General features: G+C 38.4%; 1 protein-coding gene across 1 annotated transcript in view; it reads right to left on the reverse strand.

The window, feature by feature from the left end:
* Positions 1-1,662: 1,662 nt before the first annotated feature.
* RGS22 (regulator of G protein signaling 22) overlaps positions 1,663-21,193 on the reverse strand; it is a 71,544-nt gene continuing 52,013 nt past the window's right edge. The window contains exons 22-27 of the mRNA XM_051785255.1: positions 18,805-18,984; positions 17,201-17,341; positions 13,444-13,704; positions 11,657-11,759; positions 11,003-11,097; positions 1,663-8,878 (exon numbers count right to left, since the gene is read on the reverse strand). Coding sequence (XP_051641215.1) covers positions 8,870-8,878; positions 11,003-11,097; positions 11,657-11,759; positions 13,444-13,704; positions 17,201-17,341; positions 18,805-18,984 — 789 coding nt within the window. The 3' untranslated portion in view covers positions 1,663-8,869. The remainder of the gene's footprint in view (positions 8,879-11,002; positions 11,098-11,656; positions 11,760-13,443; positions 13,705-17,200; positions 17,342-18,804; positions 18,985-21,193) is intronic.

Consider the following 21,193-nt stretch of genomic DNA (forward strand, 5'->3'; position numbering starts at 1 on the left):
CTCCTTCCGGTTCCTGTTCCTTGCTCAAAGCCCTTTTAATGATGTCAAGATTCTTCTGTCTTTTGTGGTTTAAAACGTTATGTAGCCTGTCTGCAATAGAAATAAATTCGTCAAAGAGAACATTTTTATCCTGTTCCTTTACTGCTCTGTATTTGAGTAGAGGTGCCTTACTCTGAAAAAATATTTTCATTCCTCATCCTTGTTTTTCCAGGAACATGTGGAGTTAAACCATCTTTACAGGCAAATACTACACACAAGCACCTGGTACATTTACTAGTGCTCCCTCCTTGATCATGGATGCATTACAGTAAGTCTGAGCAGAAGATTCATGTGTACCCTTCAGTAATCCAAAGCCATTGAAACAAGGAGTGTTCCTCATACTGTAATAGGGTTTAGGCCAGACCCTTTGTTAGCTTCTGTTTTTCCTAGATGTGACCAGTGATCAACAGACCTCCAGGAAAGCAGAAAGTGGCCAACTGCTGCTGTTCACACAGCTATAATTTTGTTCAAGGAAAAAATTCTCACAGAAAATAATAGAACAACTTCTCCAAGGGTGTAAGACAGTGGCTGTAAAGTGGGAAAGTCTCTTTCAAATGGAAGATTGGACTCATTCCCCACAGGGCACTACATTTGCCCCGTCCTTAGTTAGGTTCAACATACTTGCTCTGGGCAGCTCTTGGCTCAGTGTGCTCCTCTCAGAGGAGAGAGCTGCAGAGAGAGGAGAAGGGTCTTGCTCAGGTTGGGGACTGCACCCTGAGAGAGTGATACCTAAAAATTTACAACTGTAGGATTTAACCTAGAGATATCTTTGCCATTTATTTGATTTACCTAGTACAACACAGAGCTCATTCTGACAAAAAAAGATTGGCTCAGGTTATGTATAAAGTATCACTTTGCAATTGGTTTCTGTGACAAGTTTTTAGACTTTTTCTCATAGATTTCTGAACATCTCATTTTAGTCTGTTTTAATTCACATTGAGGTGATGACACTGTAAGCCTTACGAGATGCTGGCAAGTTTTCATTGCTGTGTCTGAAATTAGAGTCTAGAAGGAGTGAGGGGTGTCTCAGATTTGTTGTACCTTGTCTCATCATAGTTCAGTCACGTCGACCGAATCATGTCCATTTATGAAAAGAGAATTAATGAACACAGTAAAACCCAAAATAAAACAAGTAACCCAGAGATGATGTATTTCTCGACCTCTTTATGATCTGGTGAAAAAATTGTGAGCCTGAAAGCTTGTTCATTGTTTCCAATTACATTACCTGGTCTAATAAGAGATTCTTCCTAAAAAAAAATGCCATTTCTTTTGTTTATTTCTTTATTGGAATAATCTATCGACAGGATTGCTATGTTTTGTAAAGGCTCCACAGCTTTTATTTGGTATTTGATGGTACTGCAAATATAATAGATTTTCTTTACAATCATAACCTTGGCAACATTTTAAGTCCCAGAATTCAGGCAGTCTCTAACTACAAAATCCCCATTGGAGCTAAAATCCATGTCAGATTGTGGTCCCAGGTTTGAAAGGTGAGGCACAGTCAAAGGTGTGAGGCTTCCAGAAGTAGACAAATCATCTGTTCATGTTTTTTTTTAACAAACTTGTTATTGGCATAAACTTTTAAAAATATGTATACTTAAATGAGCCTATTTTAACTTTAATGTTTTGTTTGAAATAATCTAATTAGGAAATTGTGGGTCTCAGGTTTCTACAGCATTGAAATTTTTGAGCTTCATGATTAACAAAACTGGCAATAGATAACAGCATAAGCAACCTTACTTAAATATATTTTGGTTAAATGAGTTCGGGATACATTTTTCTGAGACAAATTTGGCCATATTCAGTATGGCATTACATGTAAACGTCTGGAAAAACTGCAGTGTTTTTCCAAGCAAGAGGCATGAGATTACTATAATCCATAGCCTCCACCACAGTATTAATTAGCATGGCTCACTAACCAGGGACGTAATATTTGCAAATGAAACTCTAGAAGGGCATCAGTAAGGAACAGAATGTTGAAGCCAAATGGAAAACATGAACCAATAAAAAGGCTGAACTAGCTAGAAGTGCAAGCTAAGCCTTTGAAGTTAGTTCAAGTACTGCATGCTTTAATTTTGGTGTAATCTTATGATGGAGGTACAAACAAGAACTCAGAAACAGATTTTGTAACATTTGGCCCAATTGTAGATGAATCAGTTTGTTGATGGTTACCAACAATTGCACAGCCAGAGAAGCTGTGGTCTTTGTTAAATTAGATTGAATAATTGGCTTCAGTGGGAGTTTCGGGTGCAGAGCAAATGAAGTGTCACGGCCCTTGACTCTCGTAAGATTCCTTAGCAGAGGCTAAGCTTTTGCGTTCAGAACAACCTGAATAAGGATTCAGAGAAAATAAGTCCCTCAAGAGTTGATCTACTGACTCGCCTGCCCCAATATGGGTCCGAAAATACTTAGTCATTCCTGGCAGATGTGCATAACTTATCTGTTTTTAGAGCCCCTCTGATGACAGTAAAGATACCAAAAGCTCTCTGGGCAGTTTGTTTCCAAACAGAACTATTGTCTTGTAATACAATCTTCCATTAGTACTACATTACCCTGACAAGCCCAACCAAAACTAGGTATTTCTGTGGTTTGATTTTGTTTTGTTATTTTTTTAATATACTTTTGTGTGGAACTGCAGTGACAAAACCATCCTTTCCTGGTGTTTCACTCAAAAAAAAAAAAAAAAAATCACTGCTTTTGTCCTTTGGACAGCTTTCTGAAGGCCTACTACTGCCAGGTGCTGAGCACCTCTGGAGACATGAATTAAGAGAACGAGTTTCAATACATTCAGCAAATTACAGAGATCAGGCAGCCAGAAGTTAAGATGATCTTTGAACTGGAAGGTCATAAATGGAAAATGAACATAATCATACACACTCTCCTTTTTTAGATCAAGTATTCACTTCGTTAGCTTGAAAATAGTAAATCATTTATTGTAGTCTTTAGTGAATGGCCCAACACATGCTGTAAATTACTTTCTCATTTGTGAGAAAAAACACAGGGAAAGTTAATTTTTTTTCTTGAATATGCTTTCTAGAAGAAAAAGAACTCCCCCAAAACACATTTATTTCTCTTTCCAGCATCTGTGTAGCCCCCTGGAAAGAGTCATACTCCTCAACAAAGCAAGTGTAATGGCTCTGTCTTCTCAAATGCAAGTGAGTACAAACCCAAACATTTTAATGAAACAAAGACCTTCATTTAAAAAAAATACACAGAAGAAAATGGTTGGAATATTGCATAAGGAAAAAGATGATACACATCAAACTTAAGCCTTTTGTGATTATGACAATAAAGAAGTTTACCAAACAAGGTAATTTTACGCATATGTTGTATTGTGTATTGTGTGTGTATATATACGCCTACATGCCTGTACACACTTATGCACACACAAAACTGTAAAGGTGTAAATTATTCTAGAGATGTGACAGATTCAATTCCCAAAGTACTGTTTTCAGGAATGAGTGGTATCCAAGCCAATCAGGGTCTGGGGTTTACAAACCCAGTGCTGATCACTTGGGGCTCGCAGCTGGGATAAAATTCATTGAACTGCCTACAGGTGAAAACTACTAAGAATGCTGTAAGCTTGTTGAATGCATTTACTGAACCATAGGCACCACAGCCTTTTGCAATGAATATTTCCAAGGAAATCTCTGTATTAACTGACTTTGTCAGATGAGGAGTATTGCATAAGCTATTGTGTGCCTGTGAATTCCTTGAGTGTGATGCTGTGTGGTTTTTTTGCTTGCCTTGTCATTTGTTTCATTTAGCTTTCTCATTAATAGCACAATTGCCTTGCTTTGTTCAAAAATCCTATTCTGAGAAGCAAGTATTACTTTCTTCTTTAACTTCTTGCCAACAAAAGATTTTCAAACACATGTGGTACAGAGGAATCATACAAGATTGTTTAGAGCAAAATGAAATATCTAAAATCAAAAGCACAAATCCACTTACTACACTTCCATTTTTCCTTTGATATAAAATCAAATCTTAACGTGAGAAATGCACACAGTTCATCAGCATGCTATGAGCAAATACATAATTAACATGTGGAATAAGCAATGCTGTTGTCAGCGCTTTCACATATGTTACCACAAAACTAAAATATTTTAATTAGTAGAGAAATAGAGGAAAATCCGAGTAAATGCAGCTTGTGCTTGACATATAAATTAGCTTGGCTCAATGAGTATTAAAAACAAGAGAATCTCATGTCTACCTTGACTACCCTTTACCATACTAGGACAGCTTAGTCGTACTGTATGATTCAAATCTGCTTCAGTGCTCTGATAAATTATTACTTGGTAGAAAAGTCTCCATTGTGGCCATTGCACAAATGCTTTACTAAATCATTGGTAGAAATCAAAATGTGCGAGTTCATTAGCAGGTAAGGCAGAAAGTGTAGACTTTGGTGTTTTGTATTAATCCAATGTGCTGGACTAACAGAACCTTATTTGAAGACTATGTTATAAGAGGAAAAATAAAAAACTATATAGCTATACCATGTGGCTTCTGATTTGGGAACTACAATTTAGCCTATTAGACGTGGACCTGTTCCAAAAGTGCACATTCAAACAATCATGCATGAAGGAGTTAGAAACACAGATGTGAATTATAACTCTCTGAAATCCTGGGAATGCTCCAAATCAGGCCATTAGAGGTAGGTTTGAACTGTAACTACACATTCGGATCTAAAATTTTTGTTCAAACCTGTCTTTCCATAACATTTTTACAGCAACTACTGAATATATTAAAACCAACAGCGTTCCATAAGCTTAAGAAAAAATACCAGTTAACCCCATCTTAGCTATATGATTCTCATGATTCTCAGTGGCTGGCTAAAAACATTTCTAGTAACAAAAATCATCAGTTGAATGTAGTGGGACAGTTTAAATAGGTCAAATTCAAGCTGGATTACATCTCCATTGGCCAAATACAGATTTACAGTGATCACTTTGGCCCAGTATTTAACATTAGAAACATAAATAATTTAAGGATTTTCTTTTCCAAGTTTGGGACAGAACTTTGAAACATCTGGTCTCTTTTCAGTACCTTTTACACACACAGGCCAAAGTCAACATTTTTGACTGGATCAATAGTGTTGGGTGGGACTGAGGTGGGCCATTTCATAAGCATGCAAGTGATAGAAAATGTCCCCCATTACACTGGATAAGGCACCCAAGGAGCAATGAAGGGACACCTGCCATTTTTCAGTGCTCTCAACAGAGGAAACTGAGGGTCCCAAATCTATGGAAATACTCAGTTCATTGATGCTTTTATCTGTAAATCATTAATGCATGTTTCTCTTTTTTTTGAAGTCAAACATATTTGCAAGTGAGTCAGAATGATTCTTCTCATGTAAAAGATGTAGAAGTTGTGGCCCAAACCAGTCTGGCCTTGGCCACCAGTTACTGTATAATAAGAGAATCAGTAACAGAAACGGGGTCTGCTGAATCAGGTCTACTACTGTATCTGCACAGCACCATTCTCTCCATTTCTGATCTCAATGTCTGATGATTAAAAACTAGATTTCCACACCTTGAAGGAGACAAATGAAGCCACAGCTCATCATCTAAGACCATTCCCCATTAATAGTACTTAAGAAACAGCCAATCAAAAGGGATCATGAGGAGTGCAGACACAATGGCAGTACAGACACAAATGAAAAAGCATTTTGCCCTTTTTAAATGGTCTGGTAATGACCACTACCATTCTTGCAACCTGTTGTAAGTGTGCATCTTAATAACATAATGCAGCACTAGGTATTTTCAGGAATTTGTCTCATAGTCTAACATTTTGTGTCATGCAGTAGCAGGAGAGATGTCAAAACAAAATGTATAAAGCTCCTTTTGAAGTGCATAATCACAGTTTGTGTTGATATCAAAAGTATTTGAATGAGCAACTTCAGAACTGCACTCTCAAAGATTATTAAATGTTTTAATAAATATGCCATATCTGATGGGAGAAAAGTGAAGTACACAGTACTTAATATAAGTACTTACAAATCTAAAAGATGGTTTAAAAAAATTCCAAAATAGTCCTCATATGTTGCATTATTTGGAAGTAAACCACAAAAGCAAGGCTGAATGAGTATGATTGGGTTGTGTATTTTGAATGACACTAAAGCATAAATCTACCCAGAAGAGTTTTCTGTGTTTACAGGTTTCTGAAAAAGATGATTGGTTTTATTGTCTGGAGCAGTAAACTCCACATAGACTTCTGAAAGTTTCAAAGTATACATACTTCAAATAAACAAGGGATAAATTTTAGTTGTTTAAAGGGAGAGGTGCTAGGGTTGTTGAGAAAAACTTTTCAAGCCCTTTAAAACTGCTGAGCTCATAGAGGTGGTAGATCAGCAATCTGAGGGAGAATAGATGTGAAGAACAAAACAAAAGCAATAGCAAGGCAAGTTTTCTGAAGTGATACAGAATCATCATTTAGAGTCATAACATTTCGTTAGTTCTCAGGCTCTCTGCTGGAACTGGTCCCACAGGATGAGACTAACACCAGTATTCCATTTCAGGTGTATCACCAAGTAGCAGTTCCAAATTATCTGCCATTGCATCAGATTGGATTCAGTAACACTGAAATTAAAGGGTCCCTGTCTCCTAATTTATTCCCTGTCCAATCGCCCAATATTTCTTTAAAATTAACATATAAAATGGAAATAATGATATTACATTACATGTAGTTCTAGCATTACTAATACATATGATCCTTCTTAACTGCATACCAAAGACATGGCCTATAAATGGTACTTAGTGCATGTGTGTGTATGTACATACATATTTCACTTAACAGGGAGACAGAACTGCAAACTGGATTGAGAGTAAGCTTCAGTTTGCAGAACTTTGAGTGAATAGGGCCAAAACTCTACTCACTCACTGACGTACACTAAGTACTTCTTTTGGGGTTTTTTTAAGTTTGATAGGGATGTATGGTATAAATCATAATAACTGTCTGGGACAGTAGTTTTTGCTTGAGGTAAATTTGCTGGTAAATTTTTATTAATAATTTGGCAAGGCTGGAACATATTCATGAGGAGACAAGTATCTGGATAATATTTTTAATTTTTTAAGTAATTGAAGTGTTATTCAATCATAACTACCAGCATCAGATAAGTAATATCTACACATTATTTAACTGCCTCAAAATGCCTTGAAGGCAAGAATACAGCAAAACAGAAACTGCCTGCCACATTTCAGCTTTTGGTTGCGTGTACTGTACTGACCACAGCAATAGAAGGTTGCCTTCCACATGCTTTTTAGACTGACATACATCAGTGCATTTATGGCATTTCATGAATCTTCTTTGCCTTTCACATTAATGAGTGGTAGGCCACACAGTACCACATGTGCTGTGCTCATTACAAGATGCTGTGTTCCACCCTCCTCAGATGTACTGAGCACTAAAGTTTGCTGCATTTGTGAAATTTGGGAAAACATAAAAAACAGAGACAAGTGTTTAATGTTTTACTCTCTTGTGGCTTCCAACCAAGGTATCTTCCTCAGGTAATGTCAGATGAGCAAACAACCCAAACATGGCATGCATGAAGCAAACTCTGAACTGTGGGGAAGCAGGAACTGAACCAGTGATCTCCCTTGCTCCTTCTGTGAGAATATATGTGCAGGGCAGCTATGTCCATAAAATAAAGTGTCTTCCTTCCCTGCCAGCCTGTCTGTAGCAACACCCAACGGAAATTCCTTACAATTTTTGGTCACTGTGACAAGAGCAAAAGACTGTTAGTTGATGTTAGTTGCCACTCCTCATTGAGGGGGAAAGCACTCTTGAACGGTCCTTAGCAGCATGGTCTAAGAGCTCCAAGTGAAGAACCTTTACTTCTGACAAAGGAGACAGGGCTGCATGGTTTGTTCTTCTTGTCCAAGAGGTTGGAACAAGCAGCAGAACACAGTCCCATCCCTAACTCAGGGCTAGTCCTCAGCAACTCAGCAACCTGCCTTTCTTTTACATGCAGGAAAAAGTGGAGCCAACAACTTTGTGGCTGGCGACTGGGGTTTAAAGTGGTATGAAAAATGTGGAAAGGTCTATCATCATCCTTCCCCTTGCCTAGCAGTTAATTCTGCCCCTGCCCTCTTTTAATTAATCCCCAATTAATCCGTTGTCCTCAGTCCCAACATCAACTGTGCCCCAAGTCTTTTTAAAACTTATTAAAAATAGAGAGAGCTACACAGGAGCTATGAGCTCCTGCAACTGTCTGGTGAGTAATGCCTTGGGTGAAATGACATTTTAGAAAAATTCTCAATCCCATCTGTGTCCTGATAGATTTTAAGCCTTTCCTGTGGATCAAAACTCAGAAATGAGGCAGAAGGTGTACTTTGGACCAGGAATTAAACTGAACTGGGAACAAACCACAACAGTGTTTGACTTTATAATAACTCACAGACCTCAGGAGTTATCCTTGATGAACAGAAGTTGCATGAATTGCACAATGAGAGCGTAGTGTGCCAAGACACACTGCTTCAGGGTTGTCAGTTCAATGCAGTGTTTTACTTATTCATTAGATCAAGTACTGAAAAACTGGGTTTGATTATAGGATCTTTAAGACTGAGACTACCTAGTAGTGTGTGCCTTGCATACTTCAGTGGAATCTTACTCTGATTTGAGCCTCAAGGTGTCAGTATCACAGTCAGGTTGGTATGGAACACATTGGAAGATGTTTATTTTCTACACTTGATAATTATCCCATGGTTCTTAATAATATTCCAAGTCATCATCTTTGCTCTGGAAATGTAAGAACAAACCTTGCATGAACATTATATTTATGTCTCCTGGCCACCTCCATTGAATGTCTCTGCATTCCCTTCCTCAGAGAGATTTAAAGTGCCTGAAAAGGTAACAGAATGTCATTGTTGTGTTGTAGCCAGTTGAAATAATCAGAACAGTTCTTCAATAAATGCATCAAAAAGAGAGAGACAAGGTGTGGTGGGACATGCCCTCACCAGCAGCCAGTCTCCCACCCAGCTGCTCATTCACTCATTTCCACCCTCCACCACCGTGCAACCGGACAAAGGGGAAAACCAGGAAAAATAGAAAAGAGAAAGGTCTTGGGGTCAAGGTGAGGACAGGAAGATAGACTACCAATTACTGTTACAGGCAAAACAAAACCTTAAACTGGGGAAATTAATGTATTGCCAATTAGAATAAATCATTTTTGATTCAGGTGGGGAAGAGAAGAAGAAACTAGCATTTACACACTTAGAGAAAACACTTTTTCTCCACCTTTCCCAGGTTCAAGTTCACTCCAAGCACTTCTCCTCCCCTCCTTGCCATCACCACAGGTTGCCCTCAGTCCCTTTGGTGAGGCACTGTGAAGCTCCTTCTTCCTTCTCACTCTTTTCCTCTGCTGCAGCCTGGGTCCTCCACAGACTGAGGGAATATTTGCTCCAACACAGAGTACCTTCTCCTCCTCAACCTCCTCCCCAACCTCCTCCTCTGGCCTTGGTATTCCCTCTGTTGTTTATCACTCTTTTTATTCCATCCTTCCCTCTCTGGATTTCTTTGCTCTTTCTAAAATGTACTTCCCCAAGTTGCCACCATCTTGGCTGAGGGGAGCAGCCATATCCTATGATAAGTCCACTGGAGCCAATTGGAACTGGCTGTGCCTGAAACAGGGCAGCCCTGGCCTCTGCTCACAGCCCTCCTCCTGCCAGCACTTTGCCATTTATCCCCAACAGACAAGGTGTGACCTCTGTAACAAACTGGAGGGAAGCTGCCCGTCAAGAGCAACAGTGGTCTTGTGTAGCACAGCTGAGGCAAATGCCCAAAGGGTCATGATGGAAGAAGAGGAAACCACTCAAAGGCAGTAGGAACACTTGAGCTATTATGAGGGACTGAGCAGGGCAGGCAAATTTCCAGCGGCATTAGAGAATGGGCTGCAACTGAAGCTGGTGGGGGAGACCTCTCAAATCACTCAGGACCTTGAATTTCTTATTGCATTAGCCTGTAGCACAGCCTGATGCCTGGCAAGAATGCAGCTCTCAGGTCTGGAACAACAGGATATCTGGGCTGGTCTGCAGCAAGGACTGCACAGGGCCCACCTCGAGGTTTCTCATCCACAGAGCAGGAGCAAAGGCCCTGTGCCAGGACTCCCCACAATGACATGGGGGGCAGAACAGTGGTACAGAAGGCAGAGTTATACAAAATATAGTTACACCTGTGAAGCTGGATTACTTTAACTGCAACTAGAGGACATGATAAGAGGGCAGAAAGAGAATGTGAGGGAAGACCAAGGAATGCTGCAGTTTTCTCTGAAGTCACATATAGAAAATGCTGCCACAGGAAGATTATGTTCAGACATTTGGAAATTCAGGAGGACTAGTGAAGGCAGGACACCAATTTGCCTAAAATAGCAGTGCTTAGTACATAATTAGAAGAGAAAGGAGGAGCAGAGAAGGAAGGGAAGCAATAGTCCAAGTTCCATTAATTTTCTTAAGTCCACATAATTTCAGCATAGGCTTAAAAAACAAAACAAAACCTCCGGGATATTATTCCTTCTAGGAATTCAAGCTTTGAAGTAAAATATGTTTTTCTGTCTTTATCAGATCTCTTTGCTGTCCTACTTCTTTCTCTTATTCTAATATTTAATTGGCTTTGGTAGAGATGATCTATTGCTAGTTCTGTGTCAGATTCTTGCCAGTAACTCCATGGGGTCTGAGATTTCTCTAGTCACCTCATGTTCCTAGTTAAAATATCTGAACTGGAAAGCTTAGATAGCCTCATTTCAGATACTACCATTTTGCAAAAAAATTCCATCAGGTCAACGTCAGGTCCGCTAACCATGGCTGAAATGAAAAATAATCTTGTCTTCACATTGAGGCTGTAGAGCTTCACTTAAACATGACTTGGGGTGAAATAACTTGCTACTAATGAGCATCAGCACTGACAGCAGGAAAACTAGCTTTTAAGAATCCACATTTCAAAGTACACTTGTTGGCAGTCTGGTGCTCACTTCCTGTGTCTTGGGAACATTTGAGAGTTTACGCTTTGTAGAAATGGTAGCTTTCATAGAACTTTCAGGCTTCAGGGAGGACACAGACAAGGAATCTGCACATGGAAAAAAATAATTAAAATTATGTGAAACCGAAGGAGTTTAACATTACATAGTGCTGTTGCTAGCCTTACTGATAAATGCAGGAATTTAATAAGCAAACAGGTCATAATATCCTTGGGGAAGACCTAAGAGGATATTCATGGCAGAAACCAGGATGAAGCAATGCCTCTCACATCCCCCAAAAACATACTGACAAACTGGTAGAAAGAAGTTTCAGTATCTGCTTGTATGTAAGTTGATGAAGCACAAAAAGCCAGGGAGGTGAAATGTGTGCGTGATTGCCACAACGCTGCAAAATGAAGGATGGCTGAATCCCCCTCTTCAGTAGGACCTCTGCAGTAAAGGCAATGCTGATACCTTGCAACTTTTACTGACCCTTTGTTAGAAAACTTATCACTCACTAGTATGGTGCAGAGAGCAACTCCCCTGTGGACAGCAAAAGAGAGGCAGAGGTTTATGTATGAAACTCAAAAGAAGAGTAAGCAAAGTCCTTATACTGAGAGAATTTCACCTAAGCTATAAGCTTGTCCTAATAAACTACAGGTTAATCACCTGAAAGGAATGATGATGAGGTTTCCTCCAGATCTTCTTCCCTTTTAATGAGTATTGTCTCCTGCTCCAAGGCTTCTATGTACTTGGAATAGGACCAGGAAGCCTGCAAGAACCATTAAACACCATCAGCCTTCAGAACACGTCACTGTAGTTCCTGGCTCATATCAACAGTGAGATAAAAAACTTGTTTATGTTAAAACCCTGTTATTGGATAACCACAATTATTAAGAAGATTCTTTTCATTACAGTATTGGAATCATATGAAAAATAGTATTGCTTCAAATAAGCAAATCTCAAAACACCATGATTTAAGCAAGTTTGACAGATGCAATGTTTACATTTATTCTCCATCCCTGGTCTGTCTTATTCGCTCTCTCCTTTCATCTTCTAAACCTAAATACAGCAGATCTTTCCCCTCCCAAAATATCTGCCATTTGTGCTATTGAGGATTTGATTTTATCTCCCTGTCACATCCTTTGAGCATGTCCTTTTTTAAATCATTGAAGGTCTCATTAGCCTCTCAGTTCTTTCTGCCTGCTTTCTCTAGCAGAATGCTACTACCACTAGAGGCTAATCAACTGGAAACATCATCCTTTCTTTTTCTAAGGATCAAATGTTGCTCTTTGCATTGCAACAACCACAGTTCAGGTTACATGTAAATATTAGGTCACTCTCCTAAAACAGCTGGGAACTGCGTTTTTATTCGACCCAATTTTTTTCCTTACAGCATGAGAAGTTTGGGGCCAATTTGTCATATCACAACTCAGTAGAACTCCTAGCACCTTCCTATAGCAGAAAGGGTCTCGGAGAAGAAAAAAGAAACTGCCCTTTAAAAGATTATTGTTTGTTCTGTAGTTACTTGCCTCTTCTTGAGGGCTTAAGCGTATGCCATGGATATACTGACTTGCTCAACTCAATTTAAAAACAAAAAGAAATAAAAAAAATAGGTATGAGCAAAAGTAAAAAGGTCCATTTAAGGGACAAGGGTGTAAGCTTAACTATGCAATTTGCTTCAGATTTTGGGGGTATTTCAGACTGCCCATTTCTATATTCTGCTCATCACTAACATAATGCCACGAGAAGCATTCTGTAGAATTCAAGCAGTGGCTAAAGTGGGATTTACTTTATTTGTCACACAGCATAGCTGGTATTATGTGGTTGCACAGATTCCCCATTATGTTATGGCAGTGCCAACTCAGCCATGAATGATCCCTTCATATGCCCCAGGTAGCATGTCTGTTCTTCCCATTTCTCCAATCAAATGTCTGTTAACTTTTCACTATAGGTTAGATGCATAGTGAGAGTTGTTATGGAAGAAGTCCTAAAGTAGTATTTGCTGTCAGATTTTCAAATACCTAGATTTCCTGAAGGAGTTCTGCTTCAGTTTTTGACATATGAACAGAACAGAACTCTAGCTCAAACTGAATTCTTTCAGGACAGGAATTTCACAAGTAATGAAAAGCTTCTTATTCCGGAACTGAACTATCTTTTCTTCAATTTATCTTTACAAACAGATTCTTTTTTAATCTATACACCGTAAGAGCTTAACATGCTGTCAGCCATTAATAGTACTCAGTACCTAAATCTTAAAAAAAATCAAGAAAGAAGGAAAAAAAATCAGCTGTCAGGTAGGTAAACTTAAAACAGCGAAGCTAATTGTGGAAGAATGAACAGTTATTGAAGAACTATGTGACAACAGTATTCAAAACCTAACTCCCCCTTCTTGCTCTCCCAAGGTCATTTTGTCTCTCTTGAATGATTGATCCGTAGAAACGTGTATTATTCACCTCCCACCCAAATCCATCTAAAGATGGTGCTGATCCTCTCTTCATGTCAATCGTATCTACCAAAGCACCCTTTGGCAGTTGAGTCAAGGAACCCTTTGGCATTTGAGTCAAGTCACTCTTTTGCAGCTGAGTCAAGTCACTCTTTTGCAGCTGAGTCAAGGCACTCTTTTTCAGCTGAGTCAAGGCACTCTTTTGCAGTTGAGTCAAGGCCCTCTTTGACAGTTGAGTCAAGTTGATGAGTTTTCTCTCTGCTTCTTTACCCTGCTAATAATAAAAACTCATAATTAGATGTGAACAATAATTACGGTGCTAAAGTTAAAAGCAAGGCCTGAGGAACCAAAAACTGTCATTGGAAATGAGATAGGTTCACTTGCAGTAATGTTTTGTAATGCTCAGTTTCATAATACATCATGTTGGGCGTATTAAAAAATAGCAGAAGATAATGCTTTTTAAAAGCATTTCTTTGTTCTAGTCAATGATTCCTGGCCTCTACAGTCCTGCAGACCATCTTCCTTTCAGATTCAATACCTGCTCCAAAATATAGCTAAGTGACAGGGCAGATCTGCAACAGAACATATTTTAAGGACAGAGAGAACATTGTGAGCCTCTAATTTGGCCTCATGTATAAATGAAGAATGTAGGATTTGTGGTGATTAATTCCATCTTGGTCCAGTAGCTGCAAATGAACTACAGTATACAAGTTAGGAAAACAGGCAATCTGATTTAAAACATTTACAATGAAGAACAAGGCATCGTAGCACTTCGTAAAATGCTCTGGTGATTAACTGTTCATCATTTTCATGTTGCTTTTGTGTTTTATGAAGGCTGCACCTTTGCACATTCTGTCTGATGATCTCAAAATTCTTTATAAATGTTAATCAATGTTCATACTTGACCTCACACAGTTAACCCCATAACACCTCCAAGAGCTGAGTAATATAAGCCTCCCATGTTAAATGAAAAAGTAAGGGGAGGGGAGATGGAAAGAGGTCAAATTGTTCCCAGAGTCACTTAGCAAGTCCCTGAAAGATCTGGAAAAGGATCAAACTATCCTGTTTCCTTCCTCATAAAGTGCCTTTTCCTTCCTCATCATCCCCATTGTCCTATGAACCCATCAGCTCTAAGAGTGACTTTCGGGTACAGAACTGGCCAGGCAGTGTGATGTTCACCTTCTCTCCAGGAACAGGCTTAGTAACTTCTGTGGCACACTCAGTTGATGAAACAGGGATGCCAAAGCAAATACAGAGGTAGCATGTACACTAATGCACTACAGTTTATGTTTGTTGGCTTTCTCAATGAAAATGGTGAATTAAGTGAGGTCTTTAATAATGTCTTCTCATAATAAATTAGGCAATGTTATGGCAATGTCATATCCCATGACATTACACCACTAACTAACAAATAAGCTTATTGCTAAGAAGCGTAAAGAGAGATGACAGAAACATGGAAAAGGAAAATAATGTTTATGGCTTTCTTTGCTAAGGGTATGGAAAGACTAAATACAGATTTATAGGGTAAGGTAAAACTGCTTTGTGCACTTCAAAGCAAAAAAATCCAAAATCTACTTTGGAGGTAAAATGCAATTATGTATATAACAAATTACTAGCACTGGCATCAAGGCAGTCTGCAAAAAGTGACGAATATATATTTTAAAGTGTGTGGCATGTGCCTCTAGCAGTTAACAAAGGAACAAGTCCATTGCCAGGAAGCCTTCGATAGAATTTGCCCCCTAAATAACAAATAGGCACACGGAAAAAATATTGAGATAGTCAAATAATACCAAGTTATGCATAATTGTTCACTGAAAAGCTCCTTTTCTGACCATTTTTCCAATTATACTACATAAAAGTCCAACTTATCTGTTCAGCTCTAAAACTGAGGTGAGCCTAAGTAGACTGAGCACCCCAGGGACACATTTTTGAGGAAAAAGAAAGCAAATTCCTCTCCCAGGACTATGATTGTTCATTTTGACATAAACCCAAAATAGCAACTGATTTGTGGAGTGGAGGGGAAATATATATACGAAAAGTTGTTTCTAACCCTTGCCAGAGCTTTCCTCTCATTCAGCGTGAGCCTGGTGGGGCAGAAGAGCATAGACCTTATTTTCAATGCCAAGACATCATCACCTTCCACAAGCTGCTGGTGGAACTGCTATTGCTTATGTTAGATGAACCTTATCAGTATCCTTCAGGGATACTGAATTATTTGAATAGTTACATTGTCATTGAGAGGACAGAAATCTCAAACAAGAGAACAGGAAATGGCAATTTCTTTAAACAATAGCAGAAAGGGGAAAGGGTTTCAAAAACATTTCAAAAATTTATCTGTTCCACCTATTCATTCAAAAAATTTTAAAAGGTAACCGGTTTACTGATCATTTTTTTCATGAGAAGAATAGTCTGCAAACTGTTTACTGAACTGCATTCTCTGCCTGTCACTTTCTAAAATTTCTTACTCTGTTTCCCAGCCTAGAAGGGTAGTTCACCTTTCCCATTTGTTCTCCATAAAAGCTAGGCTTTTGCCCTCCTGGCCAAGATTTTCTCTTTACTTCCTTGATCTTAATCAGAAAACTTATAGACAGGCCACAAACAGATGGAAAAAATAAGTCTGTGAAAACGCAAAAGTGCATTACTTTGAAATATTGCATTCTTGCAGTATAAGTATTGCCAATGGCCTTGCCAGACATATCTGTATGGAGACAATATGCTTTGGAGAAAGGAACATGAGTTCTTAGATTTTAGGCTTCCCTTGACGTTGGTGTGTGGCCTTGAGTAATGTTTCACTGGTCCTCAGCTTTCATGTGTCTAAAGGAGGATAACAATGTATACATGTTCTTACGGGCATATGTCTTTATCTGTCCAGGTACTCATGTGGTTCTCATCATAAGTAACATCACAACACACGTGTATATGGTATTTAACATATGTAAAGCTCTTTTAATGCTACTTATGATAGTTTGCAAGTCCAGTAATTTCTCTGCCCTTAAAAGAATGTTCTCCTCCCAAAGCTGGCCAAACAATTGTATTTCATAAAAAATAAACTGTTTCAAAGCCTATAATCAATGGAAAAAGAAATACATTACATTTTAATAAAAAAGTCCAAGAAAAACAATTTTACAAACAAGCATTCCACTGTAGAGGTCACAGTTCTGTTAATGTGCTGAAACTGTCTGGAAACTCACTGTGAACAGTCTAACAATTTCACTGTCAAAGATGAGAAATATTCAAGAAAAGGCAAAACCTATGCAAAGTAATCAGTGCATAAATATTTTTTAAAATAATGTGCAGACTTTTCAAATGGTCCTTCTGAAAAATAGATATGAAATTAATTTTGGGTTTGGTTTGGTTTGCTTTCAATAGTAATCCAGAACTATAAATTCTAATATAGGACAATACATCATGAAAGTGCAAACAGGTCTGCAGTTACCCACTGTACACAAATTATTTTTTTTAATTCAGCCTTCTTTTTTGCTCTTCTCTTGGCATAAAAGATGACTAAAATACATTTTTCCCTCTTCTTAATGAAAGGAGTATTCCATTGACTCATCTGCTTCAAGTTAAACCTAAGTATATGCATCGACAGGATTGGGAATTAATCATCCTAGGACTGGGTCACATGTGAAGTTTGAAATCTAACAAAAAATATTTGGTAGCTTTGGAACAGGCTGAGAAAGGGATATTTTAATTCATGTACGTTTGCTCATGAAGAAGTTTTTATGCAGTTCGTCAGATGTCACCTGAAACCTTGTGAGCCTTACCTTTGCTGTTATCCTTTCCTTCTTTCGCATCTTTTTTTCCTTTTCTTTCTCCAAGGCACGTAGAATTTTTTCACTATCCACATTGCTTTGAAACTTACAGAATTCTGGCCAAAATTTAAACAGAAGAGCAAAAACAGTCATCTGCACAAGAAGAAAAGAAAGTCAATCTTGACCGTATTAAGAAAACAATTTACTGTAAAATAAAATGTAGTTTACCATGTGAATGAAATAACTATTTCTTTTTGAACACACAGCCTTGTTCCTCCCACGTACTCTGTCCTGACATTTCAGCCCAGATTTGCTCGGCACATGCTTTTCATCAGTATGTTTATTACTGGTGAGAAATCTTCCTAAAACACAGTTAAAAGGCACTTTCTTTTTTTTATATTTCCCTAAACAATTGTTTGCATTAATGAGAACATCCATCATTTTTTACAAGTATTCTTGATAAAATATACACCAGTAGAATTGCTTTTGCACCACTGTTCTGCTCAAATATTTCAAATATTCAGTTCATTAGGGAGAGGGCTTTTTTTTTTCCCTCCTTAAGAGAAAGGAAATACTTTTTTGCCTCTGGAAAGACTCTTAAACCACATTACAGATCTATGAGCAAATCTTGGATAATTTTTAAATGATATAATCTCTCATAGGGTCGTTTTTGAACTAGAATAAGGAAAACAATTTTAGAAAAGCAAACAGAGGGGCTCAGTAAATTCTGTTGCTGCACGTACCAAGGCTCACATTTTTCAATTAATTTAGATGTTTAATTCTCATTGAGAAACTTGGGTTCCAAATTGCCAAGCATGCTCAGCACCTCACTGCTTCTGGCTCAATGGACTTGAAAGTGACAAGTGAGTCACTGTCAGGTTCCAGTCACAGTTTTTTGGCCAAGTTCTTCCTTTGGTTTTGTGCCACATTTCTGGAGTTCACTGGGGTTTTACACAGGCTGAAATGAACCTTCTGTTTCCCTCAGAACCTATGTGAACCCTCTTCTCTGACAAAACATTCATCTTTTGTCATCCAAACACTTTATGGGCTCACAGTTGATGTTTAAAGGTGTTGGTGTCAATTTTACAGGAAAAGAAGAAAAACTAGCTTTCTTGGGCTTAGAAGATAAGACAGACAAGGCAGTATCAAGGGACAAGAAAAGAGTAAGTCTGAAGTAAAAGTTCACAAATCGCTATTCAGTCTGAACAGTACAAAGATGAGAGAGAAAATTGTCTACAGCCATTTAAAACACACTTTTTGTAATAAAGAAGGGAAAGACATTCAGCAAGTTAAGCTGTCTCTGTGCTTTACTCACATCTGCATTTTTCATAAACCATGAAAACTACAAACTTTTTAACTACAAATTACTTCTCTCACATTAACCAAGTGGTAAAGAACAAGCAATGAAGAACACAGACAGATTTAATTTCTACTGCCAGAATTCCTAACACAGACCTAGATAACACCTTTCCAGTATCAGATAGCTGTCAGAGATCATTTTTATTGAGCAGTATATATCTGAATCCTAATTGTCACATAAGCAACAAAGACTGTTCCTAAAATCAGACATGCAGGCTCTGGCCAGACCTATTACAGAGATTCGCCCAGCTTCTTACCTGTGCCTCTCTAAAAATGTAAGGTCCTAGTTCTTTCCTGCGCTCCAAAATCTTCTTTGCTTGTTCAGGTGGGATGTCAATCTGCAAAGCTGGGGGTATGGCAGAATTAATAAAGCAGTTGATAATAGCTGTGATCTTTTTCTGGACTATGGCATCAGCACAATGAGAATGGCACAAGTCCTGAAAGATGAAAAATAGCATTTTCAGTCAATGGAGAGAGAGACACAAGATCCTTTAGAGAGGCCCAGTGATCAAAAAATAATAGTCAAAAATATAAAAAAAAAATTATACGATAGATTCCTTCAGTATGTAGGACAAAATTCTCATAGCAAATGTGAATGGTCAAAGCCATAGTTAAGACGTGAGTGGGAGTTCTGATTTGCAAATGCAGATGTATAGCAATCATGGCTTTTAAGTTATAATCTCTGCCTGCATGGTCAGATGCATTACTGGCAAATAATAGGCATTTCTGAAAAGAGAAACACACCTACAGGTGTGAAATGCACTGGTTTTCACAATAAGCCTGCTATGACTAGCTTAGCCGTGGTAACCAAAATACAAAGAAATGCTCTAAATGCTCCAGCAAAAGAGGGGAAATATTTAGAGGGCACAAGGAATGTTGGTACAAAGGGGACAGTTTTAGCTACCAGTAAAATCTTCCATTCATTGAAATCTTCTAGTTTCACCACTCATTAGGATTTTCCAGTTTCCCAAAACCCTGGGGTTGGAAATAACTGTGTGCAGAACAGAATACAAAACAGACCTGAACTTACAGGAGTGAGATCACAAAGGAATACTGGGAGTTTTCTACTTTTCTTAAAGTGATCCTACTGTTCTGACGGAACACCTGTTATTACTGTGTTTTGATGCCCTGACAATGCTACCATTGGATTTTGACATGAAGGAAAAATAATTCAAAGAACTTCCTCCAAACACTTTGAAACATGAACTTTCCCTCAATCCATAAACATCAAGAAATTTCTATAATACTAGGAGACTATCACTTATATCTAATAGAGTCACAATGAGTGCTCTAGAGAATGTTCAGGAAGAGAGCCCTCTAAATGAAGAATCTGCATTTAGTTTTGGTATAGGAGTCTAGATATTTACTTTGCAAAGAAATTTAAAACAGGGCTTTTAACCAGAAATGTGGTATGTGAAAGAGCTGGCTTGTTTTATTATGAATACTTTTCAGTTTTGAAAAGGAAAAAAAGAATGATAACAGCTATAATAAAGAGAGTAAGGCAATACAAAAACATATTAGATATATCCTAAGTATATACTATGGACTCCTTTGTTCATCTAGCATAGAAGAGAAGGCAGAGAGCTGTAGTAAGAGGGAAGACAAACAAGCCATATGATATGAAGAGAGATGAGACTGAGCATAGAGGAACAGATGGAAATGATCCACAGATTTATGTTTCTTCATATTTGTTTAAAAAGAAATCTTGGTTTTGGATTGTCCCAAGATGTGCCGCCAGCCTGATGGGTTATGGGGAGCACTGACTCCTGAAGGGAATTCTGTCTTAACTGATGGCACGATAGGGCTCAGACAATACAAGTATGCACTGTGCAAAGTGCTGCCCACGCCTTTGGCAATATTCCTCCAGTTCAGCCTGACCCACAACACTCCTACTACTCCAGCCCTTTGCTTCTATAAAGAGCGTCAACTGCCAACCATGACAAATCACACGCACGGAGAAATATGGTCAGATTGTACTTTTTCTTGATAAGAAGACAAATAAAATTAACATAAATGCAGGAGAGGGGTTGGGACAAAAAAACAATGAAGGCTTTCTTCAGAGAGCAGATCTACAGGGAAAAGAGTCTAAACTACACTGCACATTAATTTGCAGAAAGTTTCCATGTCCTCCATAATGTAGTAAAAAAGAGTCACAAATCTGAAAAAAATTCAAATATTTTGGAAAGGATTTATGTCATGCAACACCAAGTGCCTTCATATCAGGTTTTTAATGTAAGGTAGTCACTTTATAACCAAGAGAAAGAAAGGAGCACCCCTAGAGAGCATTTCATCTAGTGATTCCTTACTTGGGGATCAGAGCCTTTGTGAGGAAGAGAGATGGAACCCTGGAAACAGAGGAGCTTCAATTTCTAAAGCAGACTCCAAAATTCAAATTCATAAAATTAAACAGTGAAAATACACCCAAATGCCTGCAAAAGATCTCTAAGTACCACTGCAGCATCAGCTGTGTTTACCTCCTAACTTGTGAGCATGTTAGCTAACCTCTTGCTCCCTGCTTGCCATGTGCACACAAGCTGTGCTCAGGAGCCCAGGAAAGGTTCTGCACTCTGGTAGCACTTTTGCATCAGGAATATCCCAGAGGCAAAAGGAAAGAGGAAAAAGTGAAAGATCTGTGGTGTCCCTGAA

The sequence above is a fragment of the Manacus candei genome, unplaced genomic scaffold, assembly GCF_025592945.1.
Source record: "Manacus candei isolate 608988 ecotype Guabito, Panama unplaced genomic scaffold, ASM2559294v1 h1tg000019l, whole genome shotgun sequence".
NCBI classification, from domain to species: Eukaryota; Metazoa; Chordata; class Aves; order Passeriformes; family Pipridae; genus Manacus; species Manacus candei.